This window comes from Carassius gibelio, chromosome B25 (assembly GCF_023724105.1).
Source record: "Carassius gibelio isolate Cgi1373 ecotype wild population from Czech Republic chromosome B25, carGib1.2-hapl.c, whole genome shotgun sequence".
NCBI lineage: Eukaryota > Metazoa > Chordata > Actinopteri > Cypriniformes > Cyprinidae > Carassius > Carassius gibelio.
This window is the reverse complement of record NC_068420.1, coordinates 7019705-7040923: the sequence shown is the minus strand read 5'-3', so window position 1 is coordinate 7040923 and position 21219 is coordinate 7019705. Positions and strand designations below refer to the sequence as shown.

The 21219-nt window shown below is 37.0% G+C and overlaps 1 protein-coding gene across 2 annotated transcripts; it reads left to right on the top strand.

Annotated features, from left to right (window-relative positions):
- The first annotated feature begins 1 nt into the window (after position 1).
- Positions 2-19102, top strand: LOC128014578 (unconventional myosin-Va). 2 transcript variants are annotated; one of them, XM_052598246.1, is made up of 40 exons: positions 2-190; positions 967-1077; positions 1690-1861; positions 2391-2535; positions 2631-2787; positions 2879-3022; positions 3178-3259; positions 3469-3576; positions 4163-4269; positions 4362-4627; positions 4715-4796; positions 4895-5035; positions 5121-5246; positions 5330-5413; positions 5788-5922; positions 6877-6974; positions 7052-7138; positions 7385-7493; positions 7709-7920; positions 8029-8185; positions 9545-9784; positions 9874-10068; positions 10723-10816; positions 11082-11233; positions 11314-11388; positions 11475-11612; positions 11696-11752; positions 11857-12081; positions 12191-12228; positions 12340-12420; positions 13030-13228; positions 13298-13391; positions 13573-13722; positions 13915-14069; positions 14188-14274; positions 14523-14673; positions 14758-15040; positions 18110-18284; positions 18392-18472; positions 18563-19102. In XM_052598246.1, exons 1-40 carry the CDS (start codon positions 161-163, stop codon positions 18713-18715), a joined length of 5376 nt encoding a protein of 1791 aa, XP_052454206.1. In that variant the 5' UTR covers positions 2-160; the 3' UTR covers positions 18716-19102. The 2 variants fall into 2 exon arrangements, with proteins under 2 accessions (XP_052454206.1, XP_052454207.1); XM_052598247.1 differs by having other exon boundaries at positions 11-190; positions 13576-13722.
- Positions 19103-21219: the final 2117 nt, after the last annotated feature.

Genomic DNA, 21219 nt, shown 5'->3' with positions numbered 1-21219 from the left:
AACCGTGCCACTCAATGTATTTCCCCGCCGGCTGTCACACTTCCACACCACCAGCCGAGATATTGTAGAAACTTGTTGTTTCTCAATGTCTGTTTTCTAAGCCCCGCAGACGCAGAGAGTTGCGATGTTTGTGGAGTAACGGGAGTCCAGGCAGAGCCCAATGATGGCAGCGCCGGAGCTGTACTCGAAGGTACGAGAGTTTAAAAACCGCTACTTTCTTAGCGGAGCAGTGGAAACGTGCAACATTGTACCATCCACACAGTCCAATCTTACAGCACTTTTTACGGGGAACTTTAAAAATGCTAATAGAATTAATTAGAATTTATTTTTGGTTAACTATCAAACGTTCAGCAGCGGATTGTATTAAAACAGACAAACAATGAACTTATAATACATTTTAAATTCCTGCTTTAAATATGATTGGATTGATAAAACAATTTGATGCTTGTTAAAAGAAAGCAAAAAAAAAAAACGGAGGAGCAACTCTTATATTTGGGTATATTTGCAGATCTATTTTAATAATATAACAATAATATAACAATCAACCACTTGATTAAACTTGGGGGGAAATTGATAACTTTAATCTGGTTTGCATCTCTTATTTTAGGTAAATTAGGCCATTTTCTAACATTACATTTAATTGATTGTTTCAACTGTGAATGCATAAATGATAAAGCAATCAGATGCTTTATTGAAGTCAAAAGAAAAGTAAAACCAAACAAATATCTTGAGTTGCAGCTCTAATTTGAGATAAATCATAAAATTTCACAATATTAAACCTAAAAGGAAAATTTAATTCTTGTTTTAAATATCGATGCATTGATAGTTTGATTCTAAAAAAAAGGAAAACAAAACATAATAAAATGCATTATTCTTTTTTTTTTTTTTTCCAAACGTTTTATATTTGCTTTGAATTGCATTAAAAAAATATGCTACTCAATCTAACGTGGTTTTGACCGCCTGCAGTTTGCTCGAATCTGGATCCCAGACACCACAGAGGTGTGGAGGTCAGCAGAGCTCACCAAAGACTACAGGCCCGGAGACACTGTCCTGCATCTACAGCTGGAGGATGAGACTGTGAGACTATCAACGTTTTTTTCACTTACACTGTTTCCTAAAAGCTTAAGACCCAGTTTATCCATCCAACATGGGTATGAAGGGAAAACATGACAAATCTGACCAGATCAGCTTCTGAGGACTGCTTGAGTCAGCATCGAGTCAAGTATGAGTCAGACTGGTGGAAAAAATAATGGGTGTGGAATTCCAATTGCTGCATAGTTCAGTAACTGCACCCATTGCTCTGTGTTAACATTTAACTGGTGTGCCATGCCAAAGACTCACTTCTGTAGTTAAGCTTGTGGTTTTCCTCAGATAAATGTCCTCTAAATTTATCTCCTGCAAGTGTGTCAGTGATACCCAAAGCTTTTTGCATGTTTTACCCACAACACAACTGACGTTTAAGCTGCATGCGTGCACTAGATGATCTAGCTCCGTTTATATTAAAGGAGTATTCTATGTTAAATAAAAGTTAATCTCCATCATGTAGACCGTAGAGCTCATGACAGAAAGTACTCAACAAATAACTTTCACACATACTGTAAAAGTTTATAGGACAAGGCAATCGATTCAGTTTAAGAGCATTTTACTTCCCCACAGTAGCTGCAGTTGAACTCGAGTAACTTTTCGCAGGAGTCTGAGTTCAAGTTGGACCCAAAGAGTGGTGTTCTGCCGCCTCTTCGTAACCCGGACATCCTGGTGGGCGAGAACGACCTCACCGCTCTCAGTTACCTCCATGAACCGGCCGTCCTGCACAACCTCCGGGTCCGATTCACAGACTCCAAACTCATCTACACCTACTGCGGTAATCAGAATGTTCTTTGTGACATTGCTTATAAGATATATAAATTTTCTCTACACTTCCAACTCTTCTGAAAGCAGCATGAATGAGTCCGTTCAATCTGTAGTCTGTTAGTTTCATATTTTAATTTTTTTTTAATTATTTTTTATTTAATTGAGATTTCTTATGTTAATTAATTCAGATTAATTAAATTTTAAATGCATTTTTCTCTGTTAGTTTCATTTCTATTTAATATAATTGTAAATTACTTAATTAAATTGCATTTTTTTTTATTATCTTATTTTAGCTGAGCATTGCCCTGTAGACTTTTTACCTGTAGATATTACTAGTGAATATGAACCATGAAATGTGACCTAGCTGAACTTGTCCTCTGTGCTGCGGAGCTCATTAGACTTTGAGTTATGGACTCCTGTTTTTAGATTAGACTGTTTTGCATAACAGTATGCAAAGTGCAAAAAAAAAAGTTGGAAAATGTGTTGTAATTCAGTCTGACCTTTGACCCAACCATTTGTTTGTTTTAAAATAAAAATAGGCATCATTCTGGTTGCCATCAATCCATATGAAAGTCTTCCAATATATGGATCCGATATCATCAATGCTTACAGTGGGCAGAACATGGGCGATATGGACCCTCATATCTTTGCCGTGTCAGAGGAGGCTTATAAACAGATGGCCAGGTATGTGCGCACTCCCTTTTTGCAAGAGATTGTATCTAAAAAAATGTCTATAATTTTTGGCAGTACCAAGCAATCTCTCCTTTTCCTCCTGTAAGAGATGAAAAGAACCAGTCCATCATCGTGAGCGGTGAATCTGGTGCAGGGAAGACGGTTTCTGCAAAATATGCCATGCGTTACTTCGCCACGGTCAGCGGCTCCTCTGCCGAGGCCAGCGTGGAGGAGAAAGTGCTGGCGTCCAGCCCCATCATGGAGGTTTGATAGCGTTTAACCGCCTATCTTTATCTAGCTAGCTTCTGCCAGCCTGTGAAACTCCCAAACAGATCGAGATCTCTTCTGTGTGTAGGCTATAGGAAATGCCAAGACGACGAGAAACGACAACAGCAGTCGCTTCGGGAAGTACATTGAGATTGGGTTTGACAGGAAACACCAGATCATTGGAGCCAACATGAGGACGTACCTTCTGGAAAAGTCTAGAGTGGTGTTTCAGGTTAGTTCTCTGCTCGTTCATCTCAACTGCATACTTATTAAAAGAATTCGAAAGAGTCACCATTGATTTCAGTATTATAAAACACAGTGGCTTTAATATCAAATAAATATAAAATCTGATGTATTTATGTGGAAATATCACGTTTCCGGTTTTAGGCATGTGAGGAGAGGAACTATCACATCTTCTATCAGCTCTGTGCTTGTGCCCATTTACCTCAGTTTGAACGTCTCAAGTTAGGTATGATACAGTACATACTCTGCATTGTTTATAATTAAGCAAGGTAAACCATTAGCATCTTCATTACTAAACATCTTATAATGGGTTTTAGATGTTATTGTAGGCTTTAAATCAACTGACAGCTGATATTTTGTAATAAGTAAATCTGTTCACCACTTCCCCTCAGGGTGGACTCCTTTTTTTCTTCAGTAACCAGTCTTTCTCTTAAGGTAGCGCTGATGACTTTCCCTACACCAACCAAGGCAGAAGTCCAGCCATTGCGGGAGTGAACGACCTGAAGGAGATGGAAGCCACAAGGAAAGCTTTTTCACTGCTGGGTATGAATATCTTACCTTTCCATGTGCCCAAGAGGTGTTTCGTCCACAAGGGTCCTAAATGTTCTTCTTTTATTGTCTTAACTAACTGTCAGAATGATAAATGGGTAACATAATTTATTTTATTTTGTATTTTCACGCATTGTATGAAGTTTATTAACATTTTTATATATTTTTTATTTTAATTTTTATTATTTAATATATATTTATTTTTATTTTATTTTAATTAGTTTCATTATTTTTGCATTCATTTTCTTTTTTATTTATTATTATTACGATTTTTTTTGTTTGTTTTTTTTTTTTTTTTTTTTTTTTTTTTTTTTTTTTTTTATCATCCTACTGATTCCTGATTAGACTGGCCAGGTCTCTGAACATCCAGTAGCAATAGTTAATGTCTATGAAGTTGAAGTTGAATTCTATTTTCATGGATGAAGTTGAATTCTATTTTCATTGCACATTAAGCTCTTTTATCTCAAACGATCCAGGACGATTAGATTCCTCATGATATAAACCCTTTAAATGCTTCTTCACATAGTTTCGGTTTAGTCATTCAACCACAAACGTGCCAGTATCTGCTGATTGATTCCAGGGATTACTGAGGCACACCAAATGGGTTTATTCCAAATCCTGTCAGCCATTCTTCATCTGGGGAATGTGGAGTTGACGGAGAGAGGATCTTCCAGTTGTTGCACCTCTGTAGGTAGCATTCAGTGCTCGAGAATTAATGGTTTCATTAATACACATTTTGCATTTTCATACATTGATTCCACACTGTGTTGTCGGCACAGGATGAAAGCGGCCACCTGGCAGTTTTTTGTGACCTCATTGAGGTGTCGTACGAGTCCATGGCTCACTGGTTGTGCCACAAAAAACTCAAGACTGCCACAGAAACCCTAAACAAGCCTGTTACCCAACTGGAGGCCATAAACGGCCGAGACGCTCTTGCAAAACACATTTACGCCAAGCTCTTCTCCTGGATCGTCGGCCAAGTCAACAAAGCCCTGAGCACTTCCTCCAAACCGCACTCGTTCATCGGTGTCCTAGACATCTATGGGTGGGTGAGGTGCTTTTATTTCATCTTCATTCTTTATCAATGTTAAAAATAGAGTTGCAGGAAAATTAGGTGAACTGTTATGCCCAGGTTCGAGACGTTCGAGGTGAACAGCTTCGAGCAGTTCTGCATCAACTACGCCAACGAGAAGCTCCAGCAGCAGTTTAACATGGTCAGCATTTTCAAACGTGTGGCAGCTGCTCCGGCATTCACTAAATGATCAGTCATGTCCAAGCACATCTCGACTCACTGAAAGCATTTCCCCTCCAGCACGTGTTCAAACTGGAGCAGGAGGAGTACATGAAGGAGCAGATACCATGGACGCTCATCGATTTCTACGACAACCAGCCGTGCATCAACCTGATCGAGGCCAAGATGGGCTTGCTAGATCTTTTAGATGAAGAATGCACTGTAAAAAAACATTATTAAACCATTAATGTTACATAATAAGCATCTTTTTTTTTTGGTGATAAACTCCTTGATTTGATGCTTTCAGATGCCAAAAGGTTCAGATGAATCATGGGCGCAAAAGCTGTACAACACTCATCTAAAGAAAAGCTCTCACTTTGAGAAGCCGCGCATGTCTAACAAAGCCTTCATCATACTGCACTTTGCAGACAAGGTACATGGAGAAAAAAAAATGCACTTATTATTTGGAATTCTTAAGAGTCCTTCCCATTTGATCTCTCTCGATTTCTGTTTTAGGTTGAATACCAGTGTGATGGATTTCTGGAGAAAAATAAAGACACAGTGAATGAAGAACAAATTAATGTGCTGAAGGCTAGTAAGGTGTGTTCATCTCAGCATAGCTCACTAACATTTTTCTGGCTCAGAAATTCAGCTTCCTGTGCTCTGCACAGTCATAATGAGAACCAGGAACATGTGTGAGCTTGCCAAATGTTATTCTCTGCTCCCTTAGTAACTTAAAAATAGATGCATGGTTCAACATGTCTTGAAGTATCGCCATCTGCTGTTCGGTTCATGAACATCTTAGCTTCTTAGAAAAGATTTTTGCTCTGGTGCGTTGGAGCCCAAAAAATCGATTGGTGATGGTCATGGTTTAGTGTTAAATGCAAGTAATGAGAGAACCTCTGCTCTAGTAGAGTGTAATTGTCACAAGAAGCATATCGCTCTGTTATAAAGGCTGTCTTGTTTTCTCACAGTTCGCCTTGCTGGTTGAGCTCTTTCAGGATGAGGAAACACCTGCAGCTCTGAGCACCACAGCACCATCTGGTCGTGCAAAGATTGGACGGTCCACCCAGCCTTTTAGGGAACACAAGAAGTCAGTTGGACTGCAGGTTAGAATTGACCAACAAAGCCAAGATCCAGCTCTGTTATTCATTCTCCTCTGAACTGTCGATACAGTAAGGCTCTGAAAGTAAAACCCCAGTCATTTCCATTAATTGATTATACTAATAACAGTAAACCTTTTAAAGGAATAGTTCACCCAAAAATGAATTACTCTCTACTAAATACTCTCCCTCGTTTCATTCCAGACTTTCCCTTTAAGACAGACTGACTGTGAGCTCAGATATTATATTAAAAACAACAACAAAACAGTTTAAAAGCTAAATATATTCTAATGTTTGGGTGTGATTTAAAAAAAAAAAAAAAAAAAAAAAAAAACTTCTATTTAGCAAGAATCCATTCAATTGATCAGAAGTGACTTCTTCCTCTTTCACATAAATGCTGTTCTTTTGAACTTTCTATTCATGAAAGAATCCTGAAGAAATACCTTTTCTCCCTTGATAATAAGAAATGTTTCTTGAGCGCCAAATCAGCATATTACATTACAATTTAAAATATATTACAATAGAAAAAATATATTTTTAATAATACAGTTTTACAATATTACTGTATTTTTTGATCAAATAAACATGCACCCTTGATGAACATGAGAGACGTACAGACTTAAATCTTACTGGCTCCAAACTTTCTAAAGCATTGTTTTGTTTTGTTCTTAAAGTCAATGATAATAAATTTGTAATTTAATTTTGTTTCATTGTATTTTACTCTATTAGCAATGCATTATGGTATTGTAGATCATTGTCTTTACAGTCTTGTACCACAGTCTTTTTTCCTAATTTTCATATACTATTCTTCTATAAATCATTGAGAACATGAATGGGAAGAATGCTTCCATAACCAAAGCGGCCAAATTGTGGGAAAAGTGGGCGGTCGCTCTGTTGAAACCGATATTGTCCAGCCAGATCTTATCATTTGTCTGAAGCTTTTGTTCCTCCTGTTTAAAGTTCAGGAACTCTCTGCACCTGCTTATGGACACACTGAACGCCACCACCCCACATTATGTGCGCTGTATCAAACCAAATGACGTCAAAGCCCCCTTCATGTCAGTAAGCGGAGTTCAGACATAATCCACTGTTATGGAACATGGGTCACTATAGTGTCTTCTCTCTCTGTCTGTAGGATGGACCCCCATCGAGCCGTTCAGCAGCTCAGAGCGTGTGGAGTCCTCGAAACCATTCGCATCTCAGCCGCAGGCTTCCCTTCCAGGTGCTAATTCAATAACTCACATGTCTTCTGCTTGGAATTTGATTGGCTGCGACCAATTCAAGGGAACCAATCAGATGTGACAAACCCAAAAGCACTAATAAAATATTTTAAAGTGGCGATCTAATAACAGAATAGCCAGTAAAAACCCTTATTAGCCTTGTTCTAATCAAGTTTAAAATTCATTAAATGCCTTAACGGATTTAGAAACTGTTTGTGTTTTAATAATCTTGATCTCTCTCTGGTCAGGTGGACTTATCAAGAGTTCTTCAGCCGCTATCGTGTTCTAATGAGGCAGAAAGAAATCCTCTCAGACTGGAAGTTGACCTGCCAGAATGTTCTAGAACGGCTTGTGCAGGTATCACACTTCTCTTCTGTTTTTTCTCTATACAAAGAGCATTTAAAAACATACTTAGGCTGGTTTAAGCTTATCTCTCAGTTAAAAAAAATGTCCCAAACCCCTCTAAACCATTCAAAACTTCCTAATAACCAGCTTAGGTTGGTCGATGTTGAGGTGTTTTGAGGTTGAGATGTTTTTAAACCGTCTAATGTTACTATATCCCCCCTCTGCAGAACAAAGATAAATACCAGTTCGGAAAAACAAAGATCTTCTTCCGGGCTGGACAGGTGGCCTACCTGGAAAAACTGAGGGCAGACAAACTCCGTACGGCCTGCATCAACATCCAAAAAACTATCCGTTGCTGGCTCGCCCGCAAGAAATACCTGCGTATTCGCCAAGCAGCCATTACCTTGCAGAGATACACGAGAGGACACCAGGCTCGATGGTGCGTCACACTCTCAAATATTGTAGATTCACTTAAATTAAGATCAATTGTAATTCTGTTATTAGTTGGAAACTAATCTAACAGTGTGTTTTATCTACCCTCGTTTAGCTTGTGCAAGACATTGAGGAGGACGCGGGCCGCAGTGATCTTCCAGAAGAACACACGCATGTGGGCGGCCAGACGACGGTTCCAGCGACAGAAAGCAGCAGCGGTTCTCATCCAGAGGTTACTGCGCGGCTATACAGCCAGACTGGAGCACAAACGGGTATGCAGATGATTTTTTGTGGTGTAGCAGTGCAGATAAATACCTAGCCTTGTATTAACAAACGCTACTTCTCATTCATTTAAAGTGGCAGTGAACATTTTTAATTTATTATGTACTGTAGTTTCCAATTATATATAAAAGATTTATAATTTATTTAAGTCAAAAGTTTTTTAACAGTACAGGTAAGTCTCTTCTGCTCACCAAGCCTGCATTTATTTGAAAAATACAGAAAAACAGTACAAATGTTGAAATATTTTTACTATTTGAAATAACTGTTTTCTGTTTTGAATATATTTCAAAATGTAATTTATTCCTGTGATGGTAAAGCTGAATTTTTAGCATCATTACACCAGTCTTCAATGTCACATGATCCTTCAGAAATTATATTCAGAAATTCTAATATGCTGATTTGTTATTCAAGAAACTTTTTTTAATTAAAATAGTAATATTTAAAATAGTAGAATACTAGAATACTAAAGATCCAAGGATCAGCATTTATCTTAAATGAAAACCTTTTTAACATTATACACTATACCATTCAAAAGCTTAGAGTCAGTAAAATAATTTTTATTATTTTATAATTTTTTTGGGGCAAGTTATATAAAATAATACTTTTGTTTGGCGCGGATGCTTTAAATTGATGATAAAGACATTTATAATATTACAAAAATGTATTTTTCAGATAAATGCTGTTCTTTTGAAGTCTCTATTCATCCAAAAACCTGAAGCAATCCTACTCTGCTGTTTTCAGTGTAATAATAACAATAATAAATGTTTTTGAGCAGAAAATCACAATATTAGAATGACTAATGAAGGATCATGTGCCTGGAGTAATGATGCTAATTCAGCTTTGAAATCACAGGAATAATTGACATTTTAAAATGTATTCAGTTAGAAAACAGTTATTTTAAATAGTAAAAATATTTCAAAATATTACTGGTTTTGCTTTACTTTGGATCAAGTAAATGCAGGCTTGGTGAGCAGACATTTGTGACACAAACATTTGACCGGTAGTGTATATTATATATTATAAAAAAATATTATATACTATACTCTTTTATTTGTAAAATATTTTTTCAATATTTTTTCATCTTTTGAATTGAATTAGAGTTTGATTTTCAGCCATTTTTTTTTATTTTATGAAATCTCCTACTCAAAAGCTCACATGAAATAAATTGACCTTATTTAAAACTAGTGCCATTCTAGTATATCTTCCCATGATTCCCAGTCTAATTCTCTCTACACTGTTTCAATCAGGAATGTTACATTATGAAAGTAACATGGGTTGCAAATGCTTCCACGTTGGATTGGGGATGAAAGCAGCTTTTCCAGAGCTTGTCATCTTGTTTTCTTTCACAGTTGGTGTGTGAGCACAAGGCTTTACTGATCCAGCGCTGGGTGCGAGGCTTCCTGGCCCGCTGGCGCTTCCGTCGCATCAAGCGGGCTGTGGTGTACCTGCAATGTTGCGTGCGCAGGATGCTGGCCCGTCGAGAGCTCAAGAAACTCAAGATTGAAGCCAGATCGGTCGAGCACTACAAGAAGCTCAACTTCGGCATGGAGAACAAGATCATGCAGCTGCAGAGGAAACTGGATGAGCAGGTATCCTTCGTCTCTTTCATCGTCATCGGTCTTGATATATAATGAGTAATCCATGTATGAATTACAGAATGTTTGTTTTGTGTCGTTAGCATAAGGAGAACCGTGAGCTTTCCGAGGCAATGAGACAAATGGAGAGCCACAGTGCAACGGAGCTGGAGAAGTTAAACCTGCAGCTCAAGACTCTTCAAGATGCAGAAGAGGAGTCCCGTCACCGTGGAGACCTGGTGACATCATTACAGGAGGAACTGGAACTGGTCCGCCAGGAGCTGGAGAAGAACAAAGAGGTACTATTTAAATTAATATTTTTTTTTTATTTCATAAAATAGTGTGTGAATTTTTATTTATATATATATATATCATCATTTATTGACCAAAAAAACGGTCACCTCAAATTTTTTTGAACCGTAGTGCAGTAAATTTTATATATAAAAAATTTTTCTTCATGAAATGGATAATTTTATTCAGCAAGGAAACATTAAATTGATCAAAAGTAAAGGCATTTATAATGTTATAAAAAGGTTCATCTTTCAAATAAAGTTAGAAGTTATTTAGAACTTTCTCTTTGTTCTCTTTCTCTTTCTCTTTCAAATTGTATCATGGTTTAAGCAGCACAAAATTCCATTCCATGCTATTGCAGGAATATATTACATATTAAAATATATTAAAAAAGCAAACCGTTATTTTAAAATATAGTAATATTTAAACATTTTAACATTTTGTATTGTATATTTGATCACATAAATGCAGCTTTGGTGATCATGAGAGTGTGTGTATATACATATATACTGTATACTTCTATAACACTAAGTTTAACTATATTCTAATCTAATTTCATGGTTTCTTCTAAACTCTGCTGAGTTTTAACCATTATAGAACAAAAGCTTGTGTGTTGTAGATGAGTAAAACAGTGTGATCAATCACCTAACCGCTGTCTGCAGATGGTTTCTGAACTGAATGAGAAGAACACACTGCTGAAGAGTGAGAAAGATGAGATGAACAGACTGATCCAGGAACAGGAGCAGCGGATAAAAGGTGCATTCACCCTGTTTTGGCTTGGCTCAGGAAAGCTCAAACCTTATACCTTAACCTTATGTTGGTGATGGCTTGGGCAAGATTATCTGTATTCCTTATGGAGGAAGTTACTCTTCAGCAGTCCTATTCATCTCACTGGTAGTTACTTGACCCGTGGATCTGTTTATCTGCCAAGCTTTTTTATTAAGTGGTTAACAATATACAAAACTGGATTTACATACCAAGAGAGTCATGTAGCAGTTGTCATGTACATTGTCTTAAACAGAGAAGTCAGAGTCGACCCATGAGGATGTCCTGGATGAGCACCTGCAAGCACAGCTGACTGAGGAACGCTTCCGTTACCAAAACCTTCTGTCCGAGCACCTGAAGCTGGAGGAGCGCTACGCTGAACTCAGATCAGAAAAAGAGGCGGCTGAAGTAAGAACTTTTCTTTTTTTCAAAAACATTGCTATTTTTCAAATTTTTAATATTATAACGTATTTTGTGTTTCTAAAAAGGAGTTCTCTAAACCTGGTCATAACAGAGCCGACTCTGGCTACATAGGGTCAGAGGTCAGCTCCCTGCAAAAAGAGGTCAGTTTCCAAAAGCAGTTTGACTTCTAAGTTACTCCTAGATGATCTGTTAGGAAAGAATCTGATGGTGGTGTTTGTGCGTCTAGGATGCTGTGCAGACGGCAGCTGATGTGTCCCTGATGCTGAAGCTGCAGAGGAGAGTCGCTGAGCTGGAGAAGGAGAAGATGGACCTGCAGGGGGAGATGGACACCAAAGAAGAGCAGCTACAACTGGAACGAACTAAAGTAAGAGCCAGAACAGCTCGGTTTAAGTCAACCAATAAAAAAGAAATTATGTGGTCATGCATCATCTTTCTTTGTGTTTTCAGGAACTGGAAGATTGTCAGAGATTGTTAGGGGCTGAGAGAGACAACGAGGCGCTGAAGGTACCAAAAACATGCCTTTACACATTTAATAAAACTCTTGTGTTTGTCTTTTACAAGTGTGTGTGTGTGTGTGTGTGTGTGTGTGTGTTGTGATGTGCTCACAGCGTCAGGAGCTGGAGTCTGACAATAAGAAGCTGAAGAAAGATCTGCAGGATCTCCGTCAGTCCCTCAGTAAGGGCTCGGGGTCAAAGGTGTCGTCCCCTGGAGGTCAGGCATATAAGGTGCTCCTGGAACAGCTCAACTCTACCACTGAAGAGCTTGAAATGCGAAAGGAGGAAGTGCTCATTTTGCGCTCTCAACTGGTCAACCATGAGGCATTTAAACATAAGGTAGTGTGCAAACTTTTTTTCAGCTGTTTGACAGTCAATATGTAAAAATCGTATAATTTGTTAAATGTTTTTTAGTTAATAAATACGTGTATACACATTTATTTTTCAGGAAATGGGAACTGAAGGAGATTCAGGTGACTCGAGCAGGTTTGTCATATTTCATATTCCATAAATTTGTATTTACAGTCATTATATCCATAATCAGTCTGTAACATGCATTCTTCCTTATAATGGAAATCATGACTCTTTCTCTCTCAGATCCCCCACACTGGACCTTCATGAGCTCAATGAGGATGGAGAACTCTGGATGGCTTATGAGAGCCTGAAGGAAACTAACAGGTGAACTATAATAGATTTACTGTACAAAAACACTCTCACATATACTAATTTGCACACACCATTTACACAAATGTCATTTTTTTAAGTGGAAATGTATTTTTATATTGGTAATCAAATTGGCTAAATGCCCCTTTTAGGGAAGATGATGAACTACCTGGGTGTTTATTTATTTATTTTTTTTTATTTTTTTATACTGAGTATTGATGAACATGCATCATTTGCGTAGGAAATTATAAAAAAAAAAATATATATAAAAAAAAAATATTGAGACTATCATATGCACTAAAAGGCTTTACTAAAAAAACAATAGAAAAACAATCAAATAAATGTAAGCTGAAATAATGTAAAATATATAACTTGCCGACGTTTCTCATTTTCTTTTAGTTTGTTGAAGTGCTAAAATGATTTAAAACTAAATAAAATAAACTTGAACTTAATGAAAGCTATATAGACAAATACAAATGACACAAAACAACTAATAATAATTAAAACTATAAAATATAAAAATAAAATTTGATTAAAAATATTAACAAAAACCCTTAGTATATCATTGATACTAAAATAACACTGGCTTAGATGATATTTTAATATCTCTCTCTTTCTTTGCAGGATTCTAGTGTCGCAGTTGCAAACTCAGGGACAGTCCCATGAGAAGGAGGCGGAGGGTTTGAGGGCGGAGCTTCAGCGGTTGAGGGCGGAGCTTGGTCAGCAGCAGCAGATGCTGTCAGACAGCTTGGAGCTTCCGCATGATGCCCGGATACAAGCAAGCCTGCAGCACGAGATCAGTCGCCTCACGCAACAAAATATGGTAAATATACATTTTAATATATCATTACTAAGTATTCTTCTGTATTATAATGATTTCTGTACATTCTAGGAACTCTTACAGCAGATGGGAAAACAGGACAAAATGGTCCGTAAACTAAAGAAACACCTGAAGATATACATGAAGAAGTTTGGGGAGGCTGAAGGTAATGATTTCTCATTTTAAATATACAAACTAGTAATATTATCTGTCAAGTTAAAATACTGACACTGAATGCTTATGTTTTAATGTTTTTAATTAGTTTCGTAGATGAATTGACACATGAATTTCTGTGGCATCCCAAGATAATTTTTATTTAGAAAGTATTCATATTTTGGTGGTGGCAGCAGGTGTTAATATCGAGCAGTCCTCTCCGGAGAACACGGTTGGTGAGAGCGGTCAAACGGTCAGCATCGTTCGCAAAGAGAGGGATTTCCAAGGCATGCTGGAGTACAGGAGAGAAGACGAGAGCAAACTGTTCAAGATACTCATCACAGGTGATCTGAACATCATAAATATAACCAGCAGAGAAACTTTAACAATACAGATGTATACAGTTCCTTTCTTTTGCTGTATCGATTCAAAATTAAAAGGAAAGGCTTTTTTCCTTTTCTTTTTTTTGCTGGAGGCTGTTACTTGTATTCCATTGAAAAAAGTGATTTTTAGTCATTTTGAGCATTGATCCACAGAGCTCAAACCCCGAGGTGTGGCGGTGAATCTGGTGCCAGGTCTGCCTGCCTACATTCTCTTCATGTGTCTGCGGCACGCGGACTACGCCAACGACGACCAGCGGGTCTCCACCCTGCTGAACTCCTCCATCAACACCATCAAGAACGTGCTGAAGGTGACACACTCTCTCCGTCAGGAAATGATAGTGAACAGTCTTACTATGAAAAATCTGGTCCAGTTTATTTCAGTTAAATATCTGACAAAACATGCTGTGAACTTACTTATCTTTGCAGAAACGTGGAGATTTTGAAACCATTTCCTTCTGGTTGGCAAACACCTGTCGCTTCTTACATTGCCTGAGGCAGTACAGTGGAGAGGAGGTAGATTGTGTGTTGTGTTTCAAACCCTAGTGTGCTGCCTACCTAGATAGCATGTTAGACATCAGTATTATACTACTTGCATGAAGATTGTTCAAGAAAAAAAAAAATTGGCAGCAGCATTTATTAAATATCTTGTCGTGATCAAACAAGTCCTTCACAAGAAACACAATCCCAGAATGCACTTTTTTTTTATCATTTACTGCTGTATGAATGCTGACTTAATGTTATCTCTTCCTGACCTCTTTCAGGCATACACAAAGCACAACACGCCTCGGCAGAATGAACACTGTCTGACGAACTTTGACCTCTCTGAGTACCGCCAGGTTCTGAGTGATCTGGCTATTCAGATCTATCAGCAGCTCATCAGGGTCATAGAAAACATTTTACACCCCAAGATCGGTAACGCTGCATGATATAGTTATAAACATTTTAATATTTAATAGACACTCTCTGCTAGATCATTCCCTCTTGTCCTCATTCTAGCACCAGCCATGCTGGAGACGGAGACTGTTCAGGGTGTGATGGGCGTGAAGCCCACAGGAATGAGGAAGCGCACGTCCAGTGTCCACGAGGACAGCTCTTACTCGCTGGATTCCATTCTGAAGCAGCTGGATGTGTTTTATTACACGCTGCTTCAGCATGGCAATGACAACGAGGTGGTCCGGCAGTTCATCAAACAGCAGTTCTACGTCTTTTGCTCCGTCACGCTCAACAACTTGCTGCTCCGCAAGGACATGTGCTCCTGGAGTAAAGGCCTGCAGATCAGGTACTGACCACTAGAGGCCACTTGACATGAGGGTAGTCTGGATTGAATAATTTTTTTATCATAATTTAAAAAACAAAAAATCATATAGTATGGAAGCCCGTTTCCGCCATTAAATAAAAAATAAAACAAGGTAATTGCAACTTTTTATCTCACAGTTCTGACATTTTTTTTTCCCTCAGACTTGCGAGTTAAGTCAAAATTTTCGAGTTTCTATCACAATTCTGAGAAAAAGTTGTGAGATTTAAAAAGGATCAGCTACCTAGTTTTTTTTTTTTTTTTTTAGTGGTGGAATCGGGCTTCCATGGTATAGCCTATGTTTACTAATTTACAGTTTTACATTGTGTCTATAACTTTTTCAAAAACCTGTAAAATAACCTATATATGTATATGTATGTATATGTGTATGTGTGTGTGTGTGTGTGTGTGTGTGTGTGTGTGTATATAGATATATATATATATAAGTGTATATATATATATGTATATGTATATATATATATATATGTATGTGTATATATATGTGTATATATGTATATGTATATATGTGTATATATGTATATGTGTGTATGTATAATATATATATATATATATATATATATATATATATATATATATATATATATATATATATATATATATATATATATGTATAAGTATATATATGTGTATAAGTATATATATGTGTATATATGTATAAGTATATATATGTGTATATATGTATAAGTATATATATGTGTATATATGTATAAGTATATATATGTGTATATAAATGTATAAGTATATATATATGTGTGTGTATATATATATATAATGTATATGTGTGTGTGTGTATATATGTGTGTGTATATATATGTGTATATGTATGTATGTGTATATGTATGTATATGTGTATATATGTGTATATATATATATGTGTGTGTATATATGTGTATATATATGTGTATATATATATATATGTGTGTGTATATATGTGTATATATATGTGTATATATATATATGTGTGTGTATATACAGTATTGTTCAAAATAATAGCAGTACAATGTGACTAACCAGAATAATCAAGGTTTTTCGTATATTTTTTTATTGCTACGTGGCAAACAAGTTACCAGTAGGTTCAGTAGATTCTCAGAAAACAAATGAGACCCAGCATTCATGATATGCACGCTCTTAAGGCTGTGCAATTGGGCAATTAGTTGAATTAGTTGAAAGGGGTGTGTTCAAAAAAATAGCAGTGTGGCATTCAATCACTGAGGTCATCAATTTTGTGAAGAAACAGGTGTGAATCAGGTGGCCCCTATTTAAGGATGAAGCCAACACTTGTTGAACATGCATTTGAAAGCTGAGGAAAATGGGTCGTTCAAGACATTGTTCAGAAGAACAGCGTACTTTGATTAAAAAGTTGATTAGAGAGGGGAAAACCTATAAAGAGGTGCAAAAAATGATAGGCTGTTCAGCTAAAATGATCTCCAATGCCTTAAAATAGAGAGCAAAACCAGAGAGACGTGGAAGAAAACGGAAGACAACCATCAAAATGGATAGAAGAATAACCAGAATGGCAAAGGCTCAGCCAATGATCACCTCCAGGATGATCAAAGACAGTCTGGAGTGGAGTTACCTGTAAGTACTGTGACAGTTAGAAGACGTCTGTGTGAAGCTAATCTATTTTCAAGAATCCCCCGCAAAGTCCCTCTGTTAAAAAAAAGGCATGTGCAGAAGAGGTTACAATTTGCCAAAGAACACATCAACTGGCCTAAAGAGAAATGGAGGAACATTTTGTGGACTGATGAGAGTAAAATTGTTCTTTTTGGGTCCAAGGGCCACAGGCAGTTTGTGAGACGACCCCCAAACTCTGAATTCAAGCCACAGTACACAGTGAAGACAGTGAAGCATGGAGGTGCAAGCATCATGATATGGGCATGTTTCTCCTACTATGGTGTTGGGCCTATTTATCGCATACCAGGGATCATGGATCAGTTTGCATATGTTAAAATACTTGAAGAGGTCATGTTGCCCTATGCTGAAGAGGACATGCCCTTGAAATGGTTGTTTCAACAAGACAATGACCCAAAACACACTAGTAAACGGGCAAAGTCTTGGTTCCAAACCAACAAAATTAATGTTATGGAGTGGCCAGCCCAATCTCCAGACCTTAATCCAATTGAGAACTTGTGGGGTGATATCAAAAATGCTGTTTCTGAAGCAAAACCAAGAAATGTGAATGAATTGTGGAATGTTGTTAAAGAATCATGGAGTGGAATAACAGCTGAGAGGTGCCACAAGTTGGTTGACTCCATGCCACCCAGATGTCAAGCAGTTTTAAAAAACTGTGGTCATACAACTAAATATTAGTTTAGTGATTCACAGGATTGCTAAATCCCAGAAAAAAAAAATGTTTGTACAAAATAGTTTTTGAGTTTGTACAGTCAAAGGTAGACACTGCTATTTTTTTGAACACACCCCTTTCAACTAATTGCCCAATTGCACAGCCTTAAGAGCGTGCATATCATGAATGCTGGGTCTTGTTTGTTTTCTGACAATCTACTGAACCTACTGGTAACTTGTTTGCCACGTAGCAATAAAAAATATACTAAAAACCTTGATTATTCTGGTTAGTCACATTGTACTGCTATTATTTTGAACAATACTGTATATATATGTGTATATATATGTGTATATATATGTGTATATATGTATGTATATATATATATATATATATGTATATGTGTGTGTATATATATATATATATATATATATATATATATATATATATATATATATATATATATATATATATATATATATATATATAGGTTATTTTAATATATATGTATGTATAATAGTATTCCACTGGAGTATAATATATGCCTATTATTATTATATTTTTGTACATATACAGTTTACATTTTAATAAAAAAAAATATATATTTACATTTTTCTATATACATTATAGAATTATATATATATATATATATAAAAGTCTAAAGTTTCTTTAAATAAAAAAAAAATACAAATTGATAGAATTGTGTATAATTTTTTTTCATTGATTTATTATTGTTTTGTCCTTCATATAAGGTATAATGTATGTCAGCTGGAGGAGTGGTTGCTGGATAAAGATCTTCAGGGCAGTGGAGCGCGTGAGTCTCTGGAGCCTCTGATTCAGGCCGCTCAGCTTCTGCAGATCAAAAAGAAGAGCCAGGACGACGCAGAGGCCATCTGCACCATGTGCACGGCTCTCACCGCTGAACAGGTGTGTGTGTGTGTGTGTGTGTGTGTGTGTGTGAGAGAGAGAGAGAGCTGAACCCGAGCTGAAACCTTCAGTTTAATTCTGATGTTCTGTGTTTCTTTCTGGGACAGATTGTGAAAATCCTCAGCTTGTACACACCAGTGAATGAGTTTGAGGAGAGAGTGTCTATATTATTCATAAAGTCTGTACAGGTGAGTCATTTCTCAATGTTTTTACATGTATTTTTTTTAAGCATGATATTGTTGGATTTACATGGTTAACCACTTCTCCATTCTCTCTAGACTTTATTAAAGGATCGCAAGGAGTCTTCTCAGTTACTGATGGATGCTAAGATCATTTTCCCAGTCACCTTCCCCTTCAACCCTTCACCTGTGGCCCTTGAGACCATCCAGATCCCCAGCAGCCTCAATCTTAACTTCCTGACACGAGTTTAAAAACACACCAGTGACGCCGACATGAATACTACAGAACACAACACAAGATTGGATTATATTTGTGGTCACATCATCTGGGATGTTTGTGTTTGCATTTCCTGCATAACTGTAACGATGTAATGTTAAACACATGTATTTCACTGTATTTGTTGGTGTTTGGGGCAAAAATGACTTGTAATGCTCAGGACCTCAGTTGTGTCACACTTAAAATGACATATTCCTGTAAAGCATATTTATAGCGTTTCTTGTAAGGTTAAAAATGGAAAAGAACACTTCTTGATCTTTACAAATATCTTAAATATTTTTTATGCACAGTATTTGAATATAAAAGCTATAATCATTGCCATTTGAATTATAAAATCAAATGTTATAAAAAGTTTTCATGTATTCATACTGTGTATATTATTTAGCTTTAGACATTTTTAGAATGTACTTGAATAATAAGCAAAGTTTTAAGGAGTCTAAATATTAATATTAAGTCGTGGTTTTATTTTTGAAATGGATTATTTTTAAGGTCCTTGTGGCTCCAACACATGACAAAGTTGGGGTGGCAGTGGCTCAGTGGTTCATGTAGGTTGTCTACAAACCAGAAGGTTGGTGGTTCAATCCCCGGCTCCACCTGACCAAGTATCGAGGTGTCCTTGAGCAAGACATCTAACCCCAGCTGCTCCCGACGAGCTGGATGGCACCTTGAATGGCAGACACCGCAGTCGGTGTGTGAATGAGTGTGTGAATGGGTGAATGTGTGTGTGAATGTGAGTCAAATTGTAAAGTGCTTTGAAGGGCGATGTGGTCTGTTGAAAGCGCTATATAAATGCTTTTTAACATTTACAAAGTTAAAAAGTGACTTGTCCCTTATGAATTTTTGATAAAAATATAATGCATGCACATATTTTAGAATAACTATATAAAATAAGTATTCTGATAATATATAGACATCATATCTTATGTTACTGATTTCTACAGATACCTGCAAGTAAAGGATTATATCTTTAACTGAAAAAAGGAACAAAACGGAGAAAATGTTTTACAATTATTTATAGAATTTGTTTTGTACAGTATTGTTCAAAATAATAGCAGTACAATGTGACTAACCAGAATAATCAAGGTTTTTAGTATATTTTTTATTGCTACGTGGCAAACAAGTTACCAGTGGGTTCAGTAGATTGTCAGAAAACAAACAAGACCCAGCATTCATGATATGCACGCTCTTAAGGCTGTGCAATTGGGCAATTAGTTGAAAGGGGTGTGTTCAAAAAAATAGCAGTGTCTACCTTTGACTGTACAAACTCAAAACTATTTTGTACAAACATTTTTGTTTTTTCTGGGATTTAGCAATCCTGTGAATCACTAAACTAATATTTAGTTGTATGACCACAGTTTTTTAAAACTGCTTGACATCTGGGTGGCATGGAGTCAACCAACTTGTGGCACCTCTCAGCTGTTATTCCACTCCATGATTCTTTAACAACATTCCACAATTCATTCACATTTCTTGGTTTTGCTTCAGAAACAGCATTTTTGATATCACTCCACAAGTTCTCAATTGGATTAAGGTCTGGAGATTGGGCTGACCACTCCATAACATTAATTTTGTTGGTTTGGAACCAAGACTTTGCCCGTTTACTAGTGTGTTTTGGGTCATTGTCTTGTTGAAACAACCATTTCAAGGGCATGTCCTCTTCAGCATAGGGCAACATGACCTCTTCAAGTATTTTAACATATGCAAACTGATCCATGATCCCTGGTATGCGATAAATAGGCCCAACACCATAGTAGGAGAAACATGCCCATATCATGATGCTTGCACCTCCATGCTTCACTGTCTTCACTGTGTACTGTGGCTTGAATTCAGAGTTTGGGGGTCGTCTCACAAACTGCCTGTGGCCCTTGGACCCAAAAAGAACAATTTTACTCTCATCAGTCCACAAAATGTTCCCCCATTTCTCTTTAGGCCAGTTGATGTGTTCTTTGGCAAATTGTAACCTCTTCTGCACATGCCTTTTTTTTAACAGAGGGACTTTGCGGGGGATTCTTGAAAATAGATTAGCTTCACACAGACGTCTTCTAACTGTCACAGTACTTACAGGTAACTCCAGACTGTCTTTGATCATCCTGGAGGTGATCATTGGCTGAGCCTTTGCCATTCTGGTTATTCTTCTATCCATTTTGATGGTTGTCTTCCGTTTTCTTCCACGTCTCTCTGGTTTTGCTCTCCATTTTAAGGCATTGGAGATCATTTTAGCTGAACAGCCTATCATTTTTTGCACCTCTTTATAGGTTTCCCCCTCTCTAATCAACTTTTTAATCAAAGTATGCTGTTCTTCTGAACAATGTCTTGAACGACCCATTTTCCTCAGCTTTCAAATGCATGTTCAACAAGTGTTGGCTTCATCCTTAAATAGGGGCCACCTGATTCACACCTGTTTCTTCACAAAATTGATGACCTCAGTGATTGAATGCCACACTGCTATTTTTTTGAACACACCCCTTTCAACTAATTC